Genomic DNA, 22,273 nt, shown 5'->3' with positions numbered 1-22,273 from the left:
TTTCTGTATCTTGAACTCTCCTGATATCAAATCCTCAGATTTTATTAGAATTTTGTACATTTGCAAAATCAGAATAGATAAACTATCTAAGGTTTTAAAGCTCTGCCAGACCACATTTTATTGGGGGCTTGAGTAAAGAACACTGACACAAAAAATAGACAATAGAAATATTCCAGATCAGACACTCAGCCTTGCCCTGATCTGAGATAGTTCAAGAAATAGAGTCAGGCAAGACAACAATTTGGCAAATTTTCCTTTTTGTGTCTATTTAAATTGAACAAAGATTTTCCTATTCTGTAATGAACAAAATTCTCTAACAAGGATTTAGTGAATGGTACTATATGAAAGGCACTATGCTATTTGTACTGTGAGTGATTTTTCAAAAATGGTATAATGTTCTGTAAAGGAGTTTATAACCTAGTAAAGAAGGAAAAAAGGGAAAAAACTCTTACAGTACAAAGTTGAAAGTTCTATAGATTTATATATTGTTGTAGCTAGAAGCAATCTTGGAGATCATCAAGTCTAAACCTCTCCTTTTACAAATAAGGAAACTGAGGCCTAGAGAGTGACTTGCTTAAGGTCACACAGTTCATGGTACACTAGAATTTGAATTCAAAGTCTCTCTATTCCTATTCCAAAAAGGGTCATTAGAGGCTATCTAATCCACCCCTTTTGTCATACAAATGAGCCAACTGAGTCCCAGAGAGATCTAGTCATTTGTCCAAGGTTATACAAGAAGTAAGTGGCAGAACTGAAAAGTACAATGATTCCAGGTTGCATACTCAATGTGTTTGTCCTAGAAAAACTAGCAGGATTTTGGAAGATAGGACATAGTGCTGGGAGAGGGCAGATAGGAAAAACAAAGAAAAGGTTTATAGGATCTAGAGCTGTGACTTCATTGCTAAACTCCCTTTAACATTTCAGACAGACCCCTTCTTGGGTGTAAAAGCATCATTTAGCAGATTGAAAGACTTAACCTTGTTCAGGGTCAGACATTCAAGTAGCTGCCAGGGGTAACTACTCTTACTGCCTCTTAATTCAACTAACTATTATGTATGTTTCCTCTTGAAAGAAGAAAAAAATAATAAAAGGAAATTGTTGGGCTTTTTGACAAATAGTCCTGTTAGGTATACATATCAAGGGAAAAAATAGGAGATGAAGAGACAAAGGCCTAATACTGGAGAGCTTTGGATATCAAGATTAAAAATATTAATTTTATTTGGTAAACAATTTGGGAAATGACAAGAGTTTCTGAGAGGGGGAACAACATAATTAGAGGTCTGCTTTTGGAAGATTAATACAGAGAATGATGCAAGTTAAAATTAGGACCTTAGAGAGAGACTGGAAGAAATCGTTTAGGGAATATACAGGGAAGGGACTGAACTGGGGATGGAGCAGTAGTAGCAAAGAAAAGGAGAGGAAGATTGAATTAACACTGAAGAATCACACAGGATAGAGCAATTGACTCGAGACTGGGAATAGCAAATGTTCAGAAGGAGTCAAAGATGATTCCAAAGTTTCAAATCTAAGTGACTAAGAGAATGGCACTGTCATTAAATGAAACACAAGAAAGTCAGGAGGAGGAGTTGGTTTCAGAGTAAAGATGAGTCGATTTAAGCCGCTTCAACTCCCAGGCATTTCCTGACTAAGGATAGCTAGAGAGGTTCCAGGTTAGATATTCAGACTTGCCATGATCTGAATTGATTCAAGAAGTAGAGGTAGGTAAGACAACATTTATGAGATAATTTCACTGCCCAAAAGCAAGAGATAAGAAGGGAGAACTGTAGACTTCTGGGCAAGAAGTCATAACATTAGACTATTGTCTTGAGGCTAAATTTTCATTTGGGATTCAAACAATACCTAGCACAGTGACCAGCAAAGAGGAAATCATCCCTGTTCTACTCTGATCATTTACTTTTACCAAAGGTGAGATGAGAATTCTTGTTTGGCAAATAAATGAGTGGGGAAAGATGGCATATGGGAACAATGTTCTTTGTCAAGTTTTAGAAGAATAATGGGTAAATTTTTTTAGTGATTTTAATTAACTTCAGCAGTTCAGATTGTAAGAAATAATAAGCCCATCAGATTTTACTTACATACTGTTAAAACATATACTTGGAAAATGAAAAATCAATTGTCCATAGGGCACCAAGAATCTATTCTGATTTTCTGTTTTTCTTTTTATTTTTCTTTCCCCTTTTGTCTTTTCTAGAGGAGGAGGATCTATGCATAGATTCTATCCAATGTTAATTGGATGGAAGATAAAAATTGTACAATATCATCTGTCTTTGAAATAATACCTCCCCCCCAGAACTCTTTTGACCCCATGATCACAAAAGACAAAATCATAGATGAGTTCTCATAGCCACTTTTCCTAGATATCTCAGACTTCCAGAATTGGTTCTAGGACTGTCAAGAAAATAAATGTGAGGTTTTACAAAAGAATGATGTATCAGAAGTGAAAGGGATGTCAGAGGCCATTTAGTTCAGCCCCTTCATTTTATAGATGAGGGAACAGAGTACCATAGAAGCTAAGTGACTTGCTCTGCCACACATTTCATGTCTAAGGTAAGGCAAGAGTGAAGCTAGGTCCTCTGATTCCACAATCACTATTCTTTCTACTGAAGACAGATTCTTTCTTTAGACCATGTTTTCTTATTTTGGGTCCCAAAAATGATCATTGGCTAAGAGGCAAGAATATTATTATCCTCATTTTATTAGGTGAGGAAAGAAACCTAGAGTCAATGGCCTGCTCAGCCCTATGTTTAGCCTAAGTAAATATTGCTTTCTTAAAGACTAGAATGAAAACATTCCAAAGTCAGACTTTGGTAACAAGTGGGAGAAGAGAATCCATGGTGAAAAGTAGGAGTGGGCTTGAGGGGAGTTTGATTCACTAGTATTGATAAATTCTTTTAGAAGGTGAGGAGTGATGAAGTATTGTAACGGATCAAGTACCAAACTTTGAATTATAAGGACTCCATTGGAATGCCTGTGTCACCACATATTTGCTGTAAGTCACTTAGAGACTTACTTTACTATATAGGATAACACTACTTTCATACCTTCTTTCACAGACTTTTTCTTTGAGCCACAGTTCACATTTATGTAGCATGTTAAGGCGCAAAGCACTCACCTTACAATTTAGTGAAGCAAAGAGTGCAAATGTTATCTCCACTTTACAGATGAAGAAACTGTAACTCTTTTTCCCTTGGGATCACAGTAGGTCATGTTCAAGATAGGATTTAAACCCGGTGTCTATTTCACTTTATCCATTACCCCACAATGCCTCTCAATTCATCAATTGATGAGTATAATTGAGTATAAGTCACCTCATAACTATTAAATAATATTCAAATTCCCATTACTTCTATTCAGGCAGAATTAGATTTACCTATCAAAAATCAGAGTCCATAAATATTTACATAGGGAAGCTCAAAATATATCCACCCTTATCAACAACTACTCAGAGTCAGTTTAAAAGTCCTAATATCAGCTCCTGGAAAATAAAATGGGCAAGAGTGAACAAATATCAAATCCTACACAGCATCAAGTAGTGTACAAGGGAGAGGAAGCAATCTCCAGATATGCCCAAGCACCTAATACTGTAACTTGCCTAGTGGTCTACACCCAACCCTCAATTATTGGCTACTTCTCATTTTTAGATGTTAATAGTTGAAGATGAGGTAAGATTAGGAGGTGAAGAGTGCAGCAAACAGAAGAGATCTTGAAAGATAGGGCTTGGTAGATGCTGAGCAATATTTTAAGGGTTATTTAAAGAGAAAACATCCCACATCTTTCACTATGTTGTAGTTTAATATTACAAATCTATAAACATTTGTAGTAGAAAGGTCCCTCAAGCCTAAAATAAAAAAAAAAAAAACCAAAAACCAAAACAAAAATCCTGAGTTTTCCAAATCACTTAATTTCCCTGGGTCTCACTTTTCACTACTGTAAAATTAAGTGAATGGTTGGCTTGGATATCCTCTTAAGTTTCTCATAACTCTAGCCTTCTATGATTCTGTGAGAAGAGAAAATTCTTCCGCCAAGAATGTGAGACCATTGCAAAATGACTGCAGGGTACGGTTAAATTACAAGATACATACAGACTAGGTCAACGTCTACAGTTGGCATAAACAGAATTGAAAGATTGGGTTAATAGCCCTTGAATTGAAATCGAAAGTTGAGTTTCCCCAAACTGTAGTCATTTCCTTTAAATCCGCCAGAATCCAAAACAAGCAGAGTCCTCCAACAGTGACCACACAATACAGTTAACAGCCAATTTCTCCTACAAACAGTGACCTCAATTCCAGTGGGAGAAATAGCTCCAGTCTAAAGGCTATGGTATTTAAATTCTTAAAGACAAGATCCACAATCACCAAAAACAAAACAAAAACCTTACCGAGCCTTTCCAATTATTAAAAACAAAAAGATATATTTATAAAGGCCAAACACAAAGCCCAAGAAAAGGGAGGTGCATTTAATAATGGCGGGACAATGATGTTGGATTTGGGATTTAGGAGATAGGTAGAAATCTGATTTTACTCTGGACAAGGGGGTACAAGATCGAAGATTAAATTTCACCCATATCCCACTCCCACCTGCTTCTACTCCAAATCACAAAGCAGCCCAGGTACGGAGGGAAGCAATCACCTGGGTAGGTGATTATGTGCTGCACGCGTGAAGCTCGGCCACCTCCCGAGCCACGGGAGAGCGTAGAGAAGGCACGGAGTAGGGTTGTGCATCTTTCGGTTGTGGAGAAGCATGTACAGTGGACTCAGAGGAAGGACCGAGACGGTGGGAATCATTACCTTTCCTGCGGCGGGGTCTGGAAATGCAGGTGCTTCACTGCTACCTGAACGCGCCAGTCAGAATGGCGTGCTGAGGATACGGTGCCTGATGCCCCCCTGCTCAGGAACCGCAGGTCGGCGAGCTTTTGATAAGGGATGGTGGGTAATGAGCTAGAGATGGCTAGGCTATCTCCGTTCATATTCCTAACCTAGACCACTCAGTCTGGAGTGGGAGAAGGAGGAGGCGGTCCCAATTCTTCCAGCGACGGGCTGTTGTTTCTGGAGAGACGGTTCCGGGTTGGCAGCGGCTACTACTCTCCCGCTTCGTTCTCTTCCACCTCTCCCTGCGGGAGTCCAGGCATTGGTATTTCTCCTTCTCCTCCGTAGAGCAGCAGTAAGGGGACTGGCTCCCTCCCCTTTACCACTTCGGAAAAACAAAGTTCCTTCTCCCCGCCTGCAAACAGTCTGCTGTGCTTCGAACCGCCCGCAGTCCCGAAAGTATCCCCCGGAAAATGAGAGTAAACTCCTACCAACGTTGTTTCGATCTCGATGTATGCTTTTTCTCCCTATCCTCCTACATGCCTACCCTTGGAAGATATTGAAGAACTCTTCTCGAACACTGCCTGGGTCTGGCTGGAGTTGCACTTCCCTTCCCAAGCTTGCCACTCTACGTCAGCAGTTTAAAAACCTCCCTAGCCCAGAATCCGCGCGTGAGCGAAGACGCGCAGCAGCCTATGGCTCAGCTCAGTCTTTCATTCCTTCCCCTCCCTGCTCCTCCCGCTCAGGAACATTCAATCTCTCTCTCCAAGTGGTTCTGCTACCTCATCCTCCCTTCCAGCTCTCCTTTTGTCGGAAGTGAACCTCCAGGTCTCCACCTTTGCAAGAGGCCTCCTCCTAAGCAGGGATCGTCCAGATGCTACTCGAATCTTAAAGTAGCCAAGCGATCGATTGGGAAACTCCTCTTTTATTTTTTCTTCTATTCTCTCCTTCGGGAAAAGCCACCCGTTCTCTTTGGGAAAACCCCTAAATGTGGCCGGCCAGTTATTTTCCGCTTGGCCAGCAGGTTCTTCCACTGGAAGTAGAGTTCTTTTTTTTTTTTTTTTTTCCCCCAATCTGCACGTACAGCTTGGGAATTGCCAAAATGGAAAGCAAACTTTGAAATGGAGGGACTGGATGGAGCAGTTAGGGGAGAAAGTGACTGCTGAACTCCTTGGAAGACCTTGGTGAGAAACAAGGAAAACATTGTTTTTGGAAGATTCTTTAATAATAAACTCCCTCCCATCGTCTCTTCTTCCCTCCCTCTTTTCCTGCCTCCCTTCCTCCCTCCCTACTTCCCTCTCTCCCTTCCTCCCTTCTTTCCTTACTTCGTTCCTTCCCTCTCCTCCTCTTTTTCTTTTTCTTCCCCACTTATTGTAAGATAATAAAGTCTTTGTTCCAGGAATGAGATATTGTTTGCCCTAGACTAAGTCTTTCTCATTGCTCCATCAATGCGAAGAAGCTGCGGGGAAAGAAATTTATCACAATATAATAAATTATAAAGTTATTTTACCCTTTTAATTCTTCCCCTCAGATCTTTTTTTTTTTTTTATTTTATTTTATTTCTTCTTTCATTTTTCTTCCCCTATCAACATATAAAAGTAGTCAGTGGAAAAGATGTGGAAGGACTGCCTCTGAATTTATTCAGGATCTACAGCTTTCTTTCTTTCTTTTCCAGCTTTCCACTGGAAAGGATCTCTGAGGCCATATAGTCCTTACTTAGAAGTGAGAAAATTGAGTTCCAGAGAGTTTAAGTGACACATCCAAGGTTACACAATAAATGTCAGCTTAGGGATTTGAATTTTGGTCCTTTGACTTAGAAAAAAAAATCCAATGCTTAAACTACACCAGGCAACCTTCTTTTGGGGGAAAAATTAACCTCTTAAAACATTTTTTAATATAAAAGATGGATTAAATTCCTTTGCATTGTATTATTTTATTATTTATATCCCCTTGATGATAATTTTGCAATTTTGTTTCTCCAGAAGGAAGACCTCAAATCTTTCTGTATTTCAAACAACCCAATCTTTGGCAATGACAAACTCACTCTTTTTATTGAGGACACTGAGGTGGGACCGGGAGAAGAGAAAGTGAGGCTATATATGAAAAAAAAAAATTGAAGCTAGAAGTTATCATGAGTATCACCCTCTCATTTTGCTGATGGGGAAAATGAAGACAAGAGAAGTTAAGTACAAAATTATGTACAAAAGTTATGTAGAAAATTATCAGGTGCCACTGAGTCCACTATGAGGGCTTAATAAATGTGGCAGCAACACCAAAGATAATACTATGGAGACTTGCAGATATGGAATACTTGCCTGCTGCAGACATCCTTAGTTACCAGATAAGCAAGTGTTTCTTGTATTACTGCATTACTTAAAGGGTGAGTAGTAATTACTGGTTTCGAGTGTAAAATCATAATGAACATTTAAAATCTTTCTTCTACTTTAAAATGTTTTCCATTAGACCAGTGGTGCCAAACTCAAAAAAGAAAAGGATCACATATTGACTTAGAAAAATACAAATTAATATTATCTGTAGCATTTATTTTGTAAAACATTTCTCAGTTGCATTTTGATTTGACTCAGATGGGCCATTTTTGGCTTGTGAACTTCCAGTTTGACAGCTCTTCTTCAGAGAAATAGTTTAAGAGATGGTACTTCATTGTATAGTTGACATCCAATTGTTGATGGTGATCAAAAAGGATTTTGCTTGTAACTTCAGCCTATAATTTAATTTTCTTAGATCTCCATTCTTCTCTCAAGTAGGTAGTATTTATGGAAATGAGGTATTATTGGACTTCTAAAACTTTTAAGATCTTCCCAAGTTCATTTTCTTTTTCAAAACTGTAAACAATAGCTTGCTTTTTTGAAATCTTTAAGAAAAGGTACCTAAAGGAAAACCCAAGATGCCTCATGTTACACAGGATAATGATAATGCTTTCATCTTGTGGAACTAATGATACCATGTCCAACAAAGATAAACAGATTTGGAAGGGGACATGAGGTGGTATGTAAACCAGGGACTCTTTAGTCACAGAAAGCATATAGACCACGGGAATAGAGAAATCTGCGATGTTTTTCTTGAACTCCTGGGAACATGCTTCAGTTCATGAATCTTAATTAAATAGCTATACTTTGGCTGAGTCAGCATATCAAATCAGCCAGCATTTATTCATCTCATTATGTTCTAAGCATTGTGCTAAATCTTGGGGGTAAAAAGAAAGAAATATATTTCCTGGCTTCAAAGTGCTTACATTCTAATTGATCATAAAGTCATGCAACTCTTTACTGTTCTATTTTGAAATAATAAGATTAGAAGCAAAAATGTGATGGTCTAGTCCTTAATGTCCTCAAGTAGGATAGAGGCGTGAAGTCAAGAAGACTTGAATCTAAATCTTGTCTCTGGCCATAATTGTTATGTGACTATGGATAAGTAACTAACTCTTGGTGCCCTGGAAAATTCTCAAAGATGAAAAATGTACATGATTTATATTTATGAAGGCATATACTGGGAATTCCCTACATTCGTGAACTCATAGATTTAGACAAAAGCAAACCCAAAATGTTTGTATATAATGTCCTGCTGATTGCTGAAGGATTTGACTACTAATCATCTAATATGCTGCTAAAATTCTCATTGTAGATATAATAGAGTTGGAAGGAATTTCAGTGAACATTTAGTCTGATCCATACCTATAAAAAGATTGCTTCCTACGTGTTACCCGACAAATGGTTACTTAGCTTTTGTCTAAGCATGACCTATGAGGAGAAAACTTACTACCTTTCAAGTCAATCTTTTCCACTTCTATATTTAGAAAAACGAGAACCAGCATTTATATAGGGCTTACTTATGTGTCAGACATATATAATAAGTGCTTTGCAATTTTTGTCTTATTTAATCCTCTGGGAGGGTTATTATTACTCCCATTTTACAGAAGAAGAAACTGAGGCAAACAAGTGAAATGACTTCTGAGGGTTACACAGCTAGTAAGTATCTGGGGTCAGATATGAACTTGAGTCATTCCAAATTTCAGACCCAAAGTTCTATCTACTGCTTCACAAATTTTTTAAATGGATGTAATTGTAAGGAAGTTTCTTTTTAAGTGATGCCTAAATTTGCCTGTCTGAAAATTCCAGCTATAATTTCTAGTTCTGCTCATTGTGACCAAACAAAACAAAACCAAAAAAAAAAAACCAACAACAAAAGAAAAGAAATTTGAATTCCTCTTTCTTTTTTAAATTAAAATTTATTTTTTTAAATGAACAAAAATCCATTTTCTTTCCTTCCTACTCCTTACCACTGAAAAATGTTTTTTTTTTTAATTCTTCATAATAACCTTTCAAATTCTTGAAGAAATTCTTAGGCTTTCCTTCTCCAAACTAAATCTTTCCAAGTGTTTCAACTGGTTATCACATGTAATTAACTTAAAGGCTTTTACTATATTGACTCCTCTCTTTTGGATATTCTTCAGTTTATCAATGTTCTTAAAATGTAGTGCCCAGAATTGATCACATACTCCCAATGTGGTCTTACCAGGGCAAAGGATTATCTCCTTAGACTAAAAGCCATGTCTCTCTTAATGTCACCTAAGATTTTGTTAGCATTCTTAATTTCCACAACAACATACTGTTGACTCATGCTACTCTTGTAGAACAATAGACAATAGTATAATTCTATGAATTCTTTTTTTTTCATTTTTAAAATTAATATCTTTTTTCCCCCGAGGCAATTGGGATTAAGTGACTTGTCTAGGGTCACACAGCTATGAAGTATTAAATGTCTGAGACCAGATTTGAAATTAGGTCCTCTTGACATCAGGGCTGATGCTCTATCCAGTGTACCACCTAGCTGCCCCATGAATTGTTAATAAAATGGTTAAATAGCTTATCATCAAAGGTTTATTGTTAATTTAGAAGTAAGTACTCCAGGGATCTGAGCTTAGCTGTATACTGTTTAAATTTTTTTCTCATCTTGGATTAAACACAAATGACATGCTTATTAAATTTATATATGTCATAAAACTGGGAGGAATCATTGGTAAAAATAAATAGTAGAATCAGAATCCTAAAAGATCTTAAGAAACTAGAATCTGGGCCAAATATAATGAATTAAAATTTACTAGGAATAAATATAAAGTATTATACTGGAATTTAAAAAAAATCAAATTTTCAAGGATAAGATTGTGAAAGCATGTTTAGGAAATAGTTTGAAGAAGGAAAACGGACAGAAGGGGACGTAAATAAGAGTTTTGTTATCTTATTAAATTATATATTTTATGAACACATGTGTATATCTTAAAAACAAACTATATTAATTTTTCATAAAGACCTGTTTGCTATATGTTGAAATATCTGTGATAATACAATGTGAATACAATTTTGTTCAATTACATGCTAACTATAGCTGTAGTAACTTAGTGCCCATAGGGCATATCGACCCTTGACTTTTGAGCTCTCCTATAACATCCTAATATGATTTTGAGCTGCTATAAGAGCAATATATGCAATATAGATTCCAGAAATAATGAAGAGGTGGGTCTTCATGCTATATTTTGCCCAGGCCAGACCACTGTAGGCAACATACTGAGCTCAAGGGAAAATCTGGGTAATGTGTAAGTCTGTGAGACTAGGGAAGAACTTTTCCATCTTCCTAACAAAACTGTCTTTGGAAATCTTGATGTAATGAGAGAAGAAAAAATAATCTAGGATAAAGCTTTGTGGCATATTTATAGATGGGGGCTGTGGCTGTGTTATGTTTGACATCCAACAAAGGCTACCAAGAAGTCAGCTAGGAAAAGCCCAGAAGAAAGAAAGCAGGGAAAGGAAGTACACTGGCTCAAATGCTACAGATATATCAAAGAGGATATGGATTGAGCATACTTCTTGTTTTCATCCAAGTTTTGATAATATTAGACAAAACAGCCCTCGAGCAAGCTGCTATAGACCATCATGCCAATTAGTATCCCATTAGTCCCTTCAATTCATCAAATATTTATTGAGTAGCTGTAATTAAGATTAAATGATTTTTCTTTTAAAGAGTCAGTTTATAACTCACATAAATTTATTATTAAAATTATTCCTGCTTTTGCACCAGTAAAAATTAGAGATATACAACTCAAGTCAGTATAAAACCTGTTCATATAACAAATTCCATTTAACAAGATGTTATGCAAGTTCCAACTTGGAGTAGAGCATTACCTCCTGGCTCATTCTCTATGTGTCAGAAGTGTGTCTGATATGGTTAGGGAAGGTGTGTCCTCCAGAAAGCCTGGAGGATTTGTTGTGGTGAATCAGGATAGGATGCTTGATAACAGCATTAGATGATACATAATGCTGACTGGGATAATAGAACGTAAATAACCACATTGATTTGCCTACTATGTATTATATGCTTTTGTATAACAAATGCATACATAATCATATTGTTAATAAAATCACATGTAAAGATTGAGGTATATCATTCAAGTTAGAACTGTTAGTTCCTCACCCTAATTAAACACCCTAAGGAAATGGAAATGACATATATTGTAAATATTTCCAAAGGTATTAATTCTGAAAAGGAATTTCTTCTTCCCCATGTCTGCCCTCTCCCTCTCTCTTCCGCTTCTTCTCCTTTTCTCCCTCTTCCCTATCCAATAATGAGAGAGAGAGAGAGAGAGAGAGAGAGAGAGAGAGAAAGAGAGAGAGAGAATGAGAGAGAGAGAGAAAGAGAGAAACAAACATAGGTCCTAAAAGGGAGAATTAGAAACTTCTCTTCATCCCCTACTATGCCTTCTATTGAAGTGGTAGTATAAACATTACACATACAGACAAAGAGAGGCAGTTATTCTAAGAAGGAAGCTTGTTTAAGTAGAAGAGGGACTTCTGATAGAAGAAAGGAAAACCATCGATTTACCCAAGAGAGCTAGCCTAAGCATTTGAGAATTGAGCTGAAGAGAGGAACAGAACCTGAGAGCTTAGCTGAGGTAGCACAGAGAGAATTGTAGCTGAAATGTTAGAGTTCAAATGCTGGAGTTCTTGTTCTTCTCAAAGCACAGCCGATTTAGAGGCTTAGAGCCCTTCGGATGTCTCCAAATCCAAAGGTTCTGTCCTTCAGCCTCTGCCTCTGCTTTCTTCTGCCTCCAACCAACACAGAGATGGAATGTCTCTCTTGACTCCTTCTGGGGAGCCCAGCCACCAACTACAGTGGTGTGAGATGAAGATGAATCTGGTTGTGCACTGAACTCTCCACTCGTAGCTGTATCCTCTGAAAACCCTTCGTCTGCCACCAGAGTCGCTCCTCTCGAGTCCAGCTGAGCTCTCTTCTGCAACCAGCCAGCCAAGAAGAAAAATGTATTCTGCCATAGAGCCCTCATCGCTGGCCTTTTATCTGACTCTTCTGAGAGAATGGGATTATGGGTTTTCTTCCATAGTGCTCTCTGGCCCAACGAGCTTCAAGGGAGGTGTGAACTCATTGAACTCCAATGAGTAAAGGTGTGAACACAAGCCTTGTATTAATTAGTTCTACTTAGTACCTTGTTTCAGGTTCTGCCCAAAACATCTTCTTGTAAGATTAGATCAACTCTAATTAGTTAGCAGTTAGTAAGGATTCCAACACTGAAACATTACTTTCTCTCCCATATTCTACAACACTTCCCACTAACACACATAACATCCATAGGAAAAATTGGCACAGACTTAAAATATTATGGTAATAAGGTACCCATGAAACAAATATAAGTCCAGGTTATGATTACTTTGGTAATATAGCCTAGAAGTCCTTTCTTTCCTGTGAATTCTCACTAAATTCTCCCTTAGGCTCATTCTCTCTCTCTCTACTAAACTGATTATTGAGCTGAGTAGGTGTAAGGAGACTGAAATCCCCAAGCCTTGCCCTCTCATCCTCACTGCAGGTATGCTTTCCATAGGTAATTCCTAGGCTGAATATTTTCCATTTTTGAACTGCTTTATGGCTTGCTTTCTTTTCTATAGGCTGCTATTGCTGCTGCTGGTAATGGTGGAAACAGTGATGGTGGTAGTGTTGGTGTGTGTGTGCGCCTGCATTTTGTAATTGATTTGGCTAATCACTATGTTTCCTGTATGATATCGGATGCCCTCATCTAGTAAACAAGGCTCTATGATCCTCTTCAGTTGATCAAGGATCTCTACACCTTCTTGTGGAGTCTAGATATATTCCTAATACATAATTATACTTTTTTACATCTTGTTGTAAGGTTGTAGTAAAACTCCTTAACATCTCATTTGTATAATTTTTTTTAACCTTACAAAGGGTTTTATAGCTCAGCAGGTCATTATATACTTAACATAATATGCTTAATTTTTAATTTATATGTATATTTTAATATAAAATGTAATTGTAAATTATACTTTCCCTGTTCATGCCTTTTTCCAAACAATCAAATGGAAACTTTAATACCTATTAGCTGGACTGGTGCCATAAGGCTTTAGTCCCTGCAAATGGGGAGCCATGTTTAATGGATTGCTTGAGTTTAGGAGTCTCAAGTTACATCAGTATTAAAGGCCACAGCCAAGGGCCCTTCTGGAAGCATGCATTAGAGTACTGGAAAGCACTTTTTTTTAAGATTTTTTTTTCATTTTCAAGAAGTCTATAAACTTCAGAAGTGGTAGCTAGCATGTCTACTTTAATTATGACTGACAATAGCCATATAGGAGAAAGTGGGCATGGCTATAATTACAACCTCCTAATGCTCAGGTCAGGGTGGCTATAATCCTTAAAGTTAATGGTTGACTTGGGAATTTAATTGGATGCCCAATGAAGGGAGTAAAAAACTTTCTGAGAAGTTTTTGCCTCATTAGGAATTTCTCCAAGTTTATCTCTCAACTGGAGTTTGGAAGGTCTACCCTTTGCATGCTTCTGAAGACTTTTTGATATCCACTCAGCTATACCTTATCTGAGAAGAATTCTAGTTAAATCTGTGATTAAGCACTATTTGGATCTCCATTTCCTCTAAATCTCTGATGGAGACAGCCTAGGACCCTGAACTAAAGAGCCTTGGGAATAGTGTTCCCCAAACTAGCAGACTTTCTTCCAGCTTATTCCATACTTCCATTAATGAGGGAAGAAATCATTGTGGAGAAAGGAGCCTGTCTTGAAGTAAAATAATATTTTTCAAATGCTTAGCCTAGTATTTCGTACATGGTAAGTGTTTAATAAATGTTTATTCCTTTCTCTTCCTCATCACCAGCAACAACTGCTGACCAAGTGAGTGGCAGCATACCCTAATCATTACTCTTCAGCCAACCTCATCCCTCAAAGGCTTCATTTGAGGAAGCAACTTCTGTGGAGAAGGGGCCACTCATCCGCACTAACTGCCAAGAGAGATATTACCATCTGCTTTGCCAATACACTTGAAGGACCATGAAATTTTTCTATCTGACAACTGAACTCTTCCATGTGTATTGTCTCACTCATTAGAATGTGAGCTTATTGGGAAGATCTGTTGTCATAATTTTATATTTGTATATACATAGTAATATGAGCTTCATTTTTGCAACAGAAAAAAAAGAGAAATTGTTGTATCTTTTTTTGGGGAAATGAAAAGGCAAGTGGGATTTTGAAGGAGTCTACCCATCCCTGTCTTGGCTATATAAAGCTCAGTCTTCTCTACTGATTTTCTCATTGTCTTCCTTCTGCTTTATGCCAACAAATCACTGAGGCATTTGCAAACATCCTGGGCCTGGGTTTACTCTGCAAGTGAATTTATATAATTCTCATTAAAATTCAGTTTGCTAAGTCAGTCCCATCTTCCAGAGTTTCCTAAGTGATTTTTCATTGTGGTAATTCAGTAATACAAGCTAGTTAGTGTCCACGTAAAGTCCAGCATCTATATGGTGGGGAATGGAAGGAGGTTAACCAGGTTGTTTAAGGAGAGATAAAGTAGCTCAAGTAAGAAATAGCAAGCTAAAGCATCTGTGCAGTGGGCTTGACCTGTGAGTGGTCTTTGTACTTCTAGCCTGAGTGTGATAAGGACACCAAGTTTCAAAAATCAAATCAAATTAAACCAAACATATGCTTAGTTCAGTGTGTGTGTGTGTGTGTGTGTGTGTGTGTGTGTGTGTGTGTGTGTGGTGTTTTAACTATTGGAAGTAAATATAGATTATTTTATAGATGAGGAAGAGTAAATTATTTGACCAGGGTCTTATAGTCTTATATTTAGTTAAATAGTACACTGAGCCTAAAATCCTACTCTCTATCCTCCTTATGTGTTTCTACTATGCCTAGAATTTCTCACATTCAAAGTTGTTTTATTGCTGCTAACAGTGTTACCATTTGTAGAAACATTACTAAGAGATTAGGTAAAAAAATATCCTTACCCTACTAAGTACAGAAGATGCCAGTTGACTCTAATTGACACCCAATCTCATCACCTCAGGGCCTTAGAGATTCTTTTTCTTGAAATGAATCACTGCTCCAAAAGAAGATGGTGTTTAAAGATTTAGTGGCTTGTGTATTACATTATGCTTTTCATAAAGACATAGAAGTTCCTAATTGGTTTTTTATTTATAAATAAGCTATTGCCAGTTGAGATGTTGGCTTATTTTTTTAAACAATATTCATTTCATTTCTTTTGGGACTTTTGATAGTTTCTCATTTGATACAGAATTGAAATATGTGAATCCCTAAAGAAAATCTTTGTCATATCACCAGAACATGTATCAGAATGATAAGCTCTATTCTCATTCCTAGGCCCTTTAAAAATAATATTGAATATGAAATAATGAAAAGTGAAATGAACAGTACCAAATGAACATTATACATAGGAACACAAATTTTGTTCTAAGAAAAATTTTGAATGGGTAATGTATCTTGGATATCATAAAAACTCAGATTGACCACAAAGGACCTATAAAGGAAAATGCTATCCATCCCTAGAAAAAGAACTGATAAATTGAAGTATGTCTAGTATGGTTTTATACACACACACACACACACACACACACACACACGTGTGTGTGTGTATTTGTGTTTATATCAATATGTATATAAACACGCATATATACATATATGTGGATATGTTAAATTGTAGCCTTCTCTAGGGAAGAGTAGAAAGGAAGGGAGAAAAAAATAAAATATACACAGCAGAGAGCAAAAAAATTTTTGGAAGTACAGAAAAGCAGGGTAGTTTTGAAAACAATGTGTAGTATTTGGTATTTTTTTTTTTTTTTTAGTAAACAGTTTGAAACGGAAATTTGTGATTTTTATATTGAATCTTCTGTTGTGCTTTCTACATGGGAATATTCTTTATTTTAGTCTTTTTATATTTAAGTTCATATGAATTAAAAATTAAAAATAATATTGCAATCCAAAATTACAATCAAATTATGAATAAATATTAAAAATTATATTAAAATATAGAAATGGAGAGAAAACTAAGATTATTCAATTTTAACTATAGCCCTGACTTTGTGACAATGCATCTGCAGAATACAATTGTCCAGTTTCATTTTATAAAGAAGAGAAATTCAATAATAAGTGGGAATTCCCCAGTAGCACAGACTGGATAAGGAAAAGATTTGTTTATTGGTGGAATTTTCCTGGGGAATTCCATTGTCTTTGATGGTCCACTGGACATTTCCCCAAGTATATAGTAAAATATTATAACTAAAAATTCATTTCACTGTAGCAATTTTACACTGATATAAATGCTATGTTCAGTAAATGTATGCTCATCTGTGTGTGTATATATGTGTATTTTGACTATTAAGAACTTTCTTTCTCCCCAAAGGTTTAATCAAGCCTCATCCTGGCACTAAATTAAACATTAACTTTTTGAAGCCACCGTGATATTATTTATTAATCAGTTGTTTAAAACATCATGAGAATTAGACCAAAGTTCTATGTTTAAAATCCTTATGATCATATTGACTTGGGTAAGCACAGAATAGGTATAGATATATATATGTATATATGTATATATACAAATATACACATAACATATTGTATATTTATTTATTAATTCTTTCTTTGGAGGTATATAGCATTTTCCTTTCTAAGTTGTGATTCCATGTGAGATCACATAACTGATTGTGGGGGTTGTGAAATTATGATTTATTATAAGTAAATGTTTGATTTCTATGCCTATTTTAAATACCTATATCCCTGGGGTAAAATTAAGATGAAGATGGGGTCCCAAGTGGAAAAAGTGCTTTGAAGCATGGTACAAAACTTATTGGAAATCTTAGAGATAAACTTTCCCAGAAAGACCATGGCCAATGAATAAGTGTTTTTTTGGACCCAAATGACCCCATACCTGGAATCAGATAAGAACCATCACATCCTTTTGGTTATCTAATCCTGAGGAAACTGTAAATAATTCCATTCCTTTGTTTTTATTTTTATCCCTTAACCACTTTGTGACCATAGATCCCATTGCATAAATAAAAAGCAAAAAATTGGCACATAAATACCTTGCTCTTTACCAGTGACAATTCTTGAGCCCTAACTACAGGAGTGAGGATTTCTAATATGTCATCTTTTCCTACATGAAAGGGAAACCTGGGAAGCCATCTTTGTAGAAGTTTTCACACCATCATATCACCTCTACCTAGATGTAGATTTAGAGGAGACAGTAACATCCCTCCCTGACACCCAGGTTCTGTGACCTACAAATAAGTATCTTTTAATAAACCTTTTTTGTACATTTAAGTTTTTGTGTTCACCTTCTTCCTTTCCTTTCTTTAATGATGGTATTGGGTTATCATATAATCATTCATTTGGAGAGACCTTGCTGCCTAATCTAAAAATTGAAGCGGGTAAGAGTAAAAAGATCAAGTCTTGTTTATAAAACTTATACTTTCCAGAATCCTCATTATAATTTCTGCTGTGAGTAGCCCTAATTTATGGCACCAGGATCCTGACAGTGGCTTTGTATAGAAAGGTAACCACAACATTCTGTGTCTCTTACTACTTTAGCCATCACAAATGTGATAAGGATGTGGGAAAAACACCAGATTTGGAGTCAAAAGACCTAGGTGGATCCTACCCTTCTATTTACTACTTATGTGATCTTGGGCAACCATGAGATTTTGAAGCCCATGCTGTATGTTATGACTGCTCTGTTGTTTCTTCCTCTAGCTTCCTCTTGATAATTTGTAAATTTCGATAAACATTTATTAAATAATTACTATGCATCAAAACAAATCTTAGATGAGATGCAAAGTTTATATGGGAAACAATGCTTGCCTTCATGAGGCTTATACACAAATGGTTGGAATAAAATATGAACACAGATGTAACCATAATTTATAACACTTTGTCAGGTGAATAAGAAAGTAACAACATCAGGAACCACATGAGGTCCTCCCTCATCCCTCACAAGCATCCTAGTGAACAACTAGATAAAGGGATCTAATGATGCAATACAAACTAACATGCTACTACCAAAAAAGTAACTTCATATATACATGGCAACACATGAGGCAGTTCAGCCACATGGATTAAAATTGTTAATGTATATCTCTAAGAGCTCACTGGGAAGGACTACATGAAATCTCTATAGCTTTATAAATAATGCTAATTTTAATGCTTTTCAAAACAGTTGATAGTTTTTATATTTTAGACCGTTAGGTCTTCAGCTTAGTTTATGTTTGTTTTTGTCAGAAAAAATATTTTATAGATATGGTTATATTGATACTGATTTGGCTCAAAAATTATAGCTAAGTTAGAATTATCTGGGGATTCATGGTTTTAAGTTAAATAAGGTTATCAAATTCATCTCTTAGGGACAGCTAGGTGGCACAGTGGATAGAGCACCAGTCCTGAAGTCAGGAGGACCTAAGTTCAAATCTGATCTCAGACACTTAACACTTCCTAGTTGTGTGACCCTAGGCAAGTCACTTAACCCCAATTGCTTCAGAAAAAAAAATCATCTGTTATTTGTTAAATTTTGCTTGTCTTATGGCATCTCATATTATGTGGTATATTAAATTTTGCAAAGCACCTTTACATATTTTATCTCATTTGATTCTCAAATTGTCCTGTGAGGAAGATTCCTCATTTTACCAATGAGGAAATTGAGGGTCAGCAAGATCAAATGACTTTTCCAGTGAATAGTTTATATAGGGTTTGATTAGGTAGTCATTAACATATTGATAGTCAACACCATTCTTTGGAGGAAGTCACACCTGCCACTGAAACCACATACCTGAACATGTTTTAGCTCTGTGGTCTTAACATTAATTTTGATATTGATATCCAGTTTATCTTGTACTTCCAGTCTGCACTATCTTCTATAATCTATATTAATTTTTTCCCTCTATTTACCACCTGTATCTTTTGGGCAATCTGACTACACTTATTGTAAATACCCTAGAGAAGAAGCTAAGATGTTTTTTCATTCATTACCAAGATACTTGACTACACTTCTACCCCCAATTAATCAGAATTTTGTTACAAGTCTCCCTGCTCATCTACTTGCAATTTCATGTGAATGAGTTTTACTTCCAGTTTGTCCTTTCTTCTCCTCATAGCATAATCTTCTGGGAAGACTGCCTAGTCAGATTTACAAATCACCTTCAGATAGTAATGTTCTCAAACATTGTTTCATTTGATCCTCATAACAACCCTCAGAAAAAAAGTGCTATTATTATCCTCACTTTACAGAAGAGAAGAAATTGAGATTGAAAATTGCTCAAAGTCATAGTGCTAGTAAGTGTTCGAGATGGGATTCAAATTTAGGTTTTCCTAACTTCAAATCTAGTGTCCTATCCACTGTGCCACTTAGCTATCTTCATATAGATGATGAGAGCTACTGAAAATGGTAGACAGTCCAATATCATTTGGACAGAAAAGCCTTACAAGTTACCAACTTAGTGTGATCTGTAGGATTTAAAGAATGAAGAAACTTTAGTTATCAGTTTCCTCAATAGAATATAAACTCTTTGAGGGCAGGGACAATTTATTTTTCATTTTTGTATCCCCATTTTAAAGTACATTATCTGATATATGTTCAATTGTTTCAGTCATGTCTATCTCTTCTTCATTCCATTTGCAGTTTTCTTGGCAGAGATAATGGAGTGGTTTGCCATTTCCTTCTGCTTATTTTACAGATAAAGAAACTGAAGCAAACATGGTTAAAGGACCTGCCCAGGGTCATGCAACTAATAAGTGCTGAAGTCAAATTTGAACTTCCTGACTCCAGGCCCTGAACTTTAGCTTTTCTGAATGTAGGATTTATTGTACAATTCTTTAGTCTTGTACAACTTTTTATTTTTCTATGAATAATAGCATACCAAGGCTGTCCAAGGTGTTTTCTTGGCAAAGATTTTGGAGTGGTTTCCCATTTTTTTTCTCCAATGAATTAAGGCAAACAGAAGTTAAGTGAATTATCTAGGATTATACAATTAGTAAGTGTTTGAAACTCAATTTGAACCCAGGTCTTTCTGATTACAGGTCCAGATTTCTATCCATTGAGTCACCTAACTGCCCTGATATAGAGTATATGCTTAATAAATGCTTGTTGGGTGTTTACTTGATCTAATTCAACCCATCCTAGCCCCACTTTGCAGATGAACCTAACTTAGAGGAGTTTAATAATTTTGCTGCATGAAGTCTCTATGCAGATTTCCCTTTGGGGAAACTAGTTGATTGGATAATCAGCCCATTCCTGAGAATGAGAGAAGCTAATTGGCCCTGTTGAAAGTACCAGCTTCTTTTCTGTTCAATCCCATTTTCCATAAGTCGCTGCTCTGGTCTGCACAACTAGCCAATCTATATCCACTACATTGAAATGCTTCCTCAGTGATGATCAATGATTACTGGAAATTTGTCAGAATGATAGAATTGGATTCTTTTTTTTTTTTTAATAATAACTTTTTTTTTTTTTGACAAAACCCATGCCAGGGTAATTTTTTACAGCATTATCCCTTGCACTCACTTCTGTTCTGTTTTTCCCCTCTCTCCCTCCACCTCCTCCCCTAGATGGCAAGCAGTCCTATATATGTCAAATATGTATATCCTAGATACAATATATGTGTGCAGAACCGAACAGATCTCTTTTTGCACAAGGAGAATTGGATTCAGAAGGTAGAAATAACCCAGGAAGAAAAACAAAACTGCAAACAGTTTGCATTCATTTGCCAGTGTTCTTTCTTTGGGTGTAGTTGCTTCTGTCCATCCTTGATCAATTGAAACTGAGTTAGGTCTCTTTGTCAAAGAAATCCACTTCCATCAGAACACATCCTCATACAGTATCGTTGTTGAAGTATATCATGATCTCCTGGTTCTACTCATTTCACTTAGCATCAGTTCATGTAAGTCTCTCCAAGTCTCTCTGTATTCATTCTGCTGGTCATTTCTTACAGAATAATAATATTCCATAACATTCATATACCACAATTTACCCAGCCATTCTCCAATTGATGGGCATCCATTCAATTTCCAGTTTTTAGCCCCTACAAACAGGGCTGCCACAAACATTTTGGCACATACAGGTTCCTTTCCCTTCTTTAGTATCTCTTTGAGGTATAAGCCCAGTAGTAGCACTGCTGGATCAAAGGGTATGCACAGTTTGATAACTTTTGGGGCATAATTCCAGATTGCTCTCCAGAATGGTTGGATTTGTTCACAATTCCACCAACAATGCATCAGTGTCCCAGTTTTCCCTCATCCTCTCCAACACTCATCATTATTTTTTCCTGTCATCTTAGCCAATCTGACAGGTGTGTAGTGGTATCTCAGAGTTGTCTTAATTTGCATTTCTCTGATTAATAGTGATTTGGAACACTCTTTCATATGAGTGGCAATAATTTCAATTTCATCATCTGAAAATTGTCTGTTCATATCCTTTGACCATTTATCAATTGGAGAATGGCTTGATTTCTTATAAATGAGAGTCAATTCTCTATATATTTTGGAAATGAGGCCTTTATCAGAACCTTTGACTGTAAAAAAATGTTTTCCCAGTTTATTGTTTCCCTTCTAATCTTGTCTGCATTAGTTTTGTTTATACAAAAACTTTTCAATTTGATATAATCAAAATTTTCTCTTTTGTAGTCAATGGTGGTCTCTAGTTCTGCTTTGGTCATAAATTCCTTCCTCTTCAACAGGTCTGAGAGGTAAACTATCCTATGCTCTTCCAATTTATTATAATCTCATTCTTTATGCCTAGGTCATGAACCCATTTTGACCTTATCTTGGTGTATGGTGTTAAGTGTGGGTCCATGCCTAATTTCTGCCATACTAATTTCCAGTTATTCCAGCAGTTTTTGTCAAATAATGAATTCTTATCCCAAAAGTTAGGATCTTTGGGTTTGTCAAATACTAGATTGCTATAGTTGACTATTCTGTCTTGTGAACCTAACCTATTCCACTGATCAACTAATCTATTTCTTAGCCAATACCAAATGGTTTTGGTGACTGCTGCTTTATAATATAGTTTTAGATCAGGTACAGCTAGGCCACCTTCATTTGATTTTTTTTTCATTAAT

General features: G+C 36.3%; 1 protein-coding gene across 2 annotated transcripts in view; it reads right to left on the bottom strand.

Annotated features, from left to right (window-relative positions):
• The window catches only part of RIPK2 (receptor interacting serine/threonine kinase 2), a 46,727-nt gene extending 41,066 nt beyond the window's left edge, over nt 1-5,661 (bottom strand). For both annotated transcript variants that reach the window (XM_051970807.1, XM_051970808.1), the window contains exon 1: nt 4,809-5,661. In XM_051970807.1, the coding sequence (XP_051826767.1) occupies nt 4,809-4,987 (179 nt within the window). In that variant the 5' untranslated portion in view covers nt 4,988-5,661. The remainder of the gene's footprint in view (nt 1-4,808) is intronic.
• Between the last annotated feature and the right edge of the window lie 16,612 nt (nt 5,662-22,273).

Source organism: Antechinus flavipes, chromosome 1 (genome assembly GCF_016432865.1).
Source record: "Antechinus flavipes isolate AdamAnt ecotype Samford, QLD, Australia chromosome 1, AdamAnt_v2, whole genome shotgun sequence".
In the NCBI taxonomy this organism is placed as follows: Eukaryota; Metazoa; Chordata; class Mammalia; order Dasyuromorphia; family Dasyuridae; genus Antechinus; species Antechinus flavipes.
Note: the sequence above shows the minus strand (reverse complement) of the source record. Positions and strands in the feature narration are given on the sequence as shown.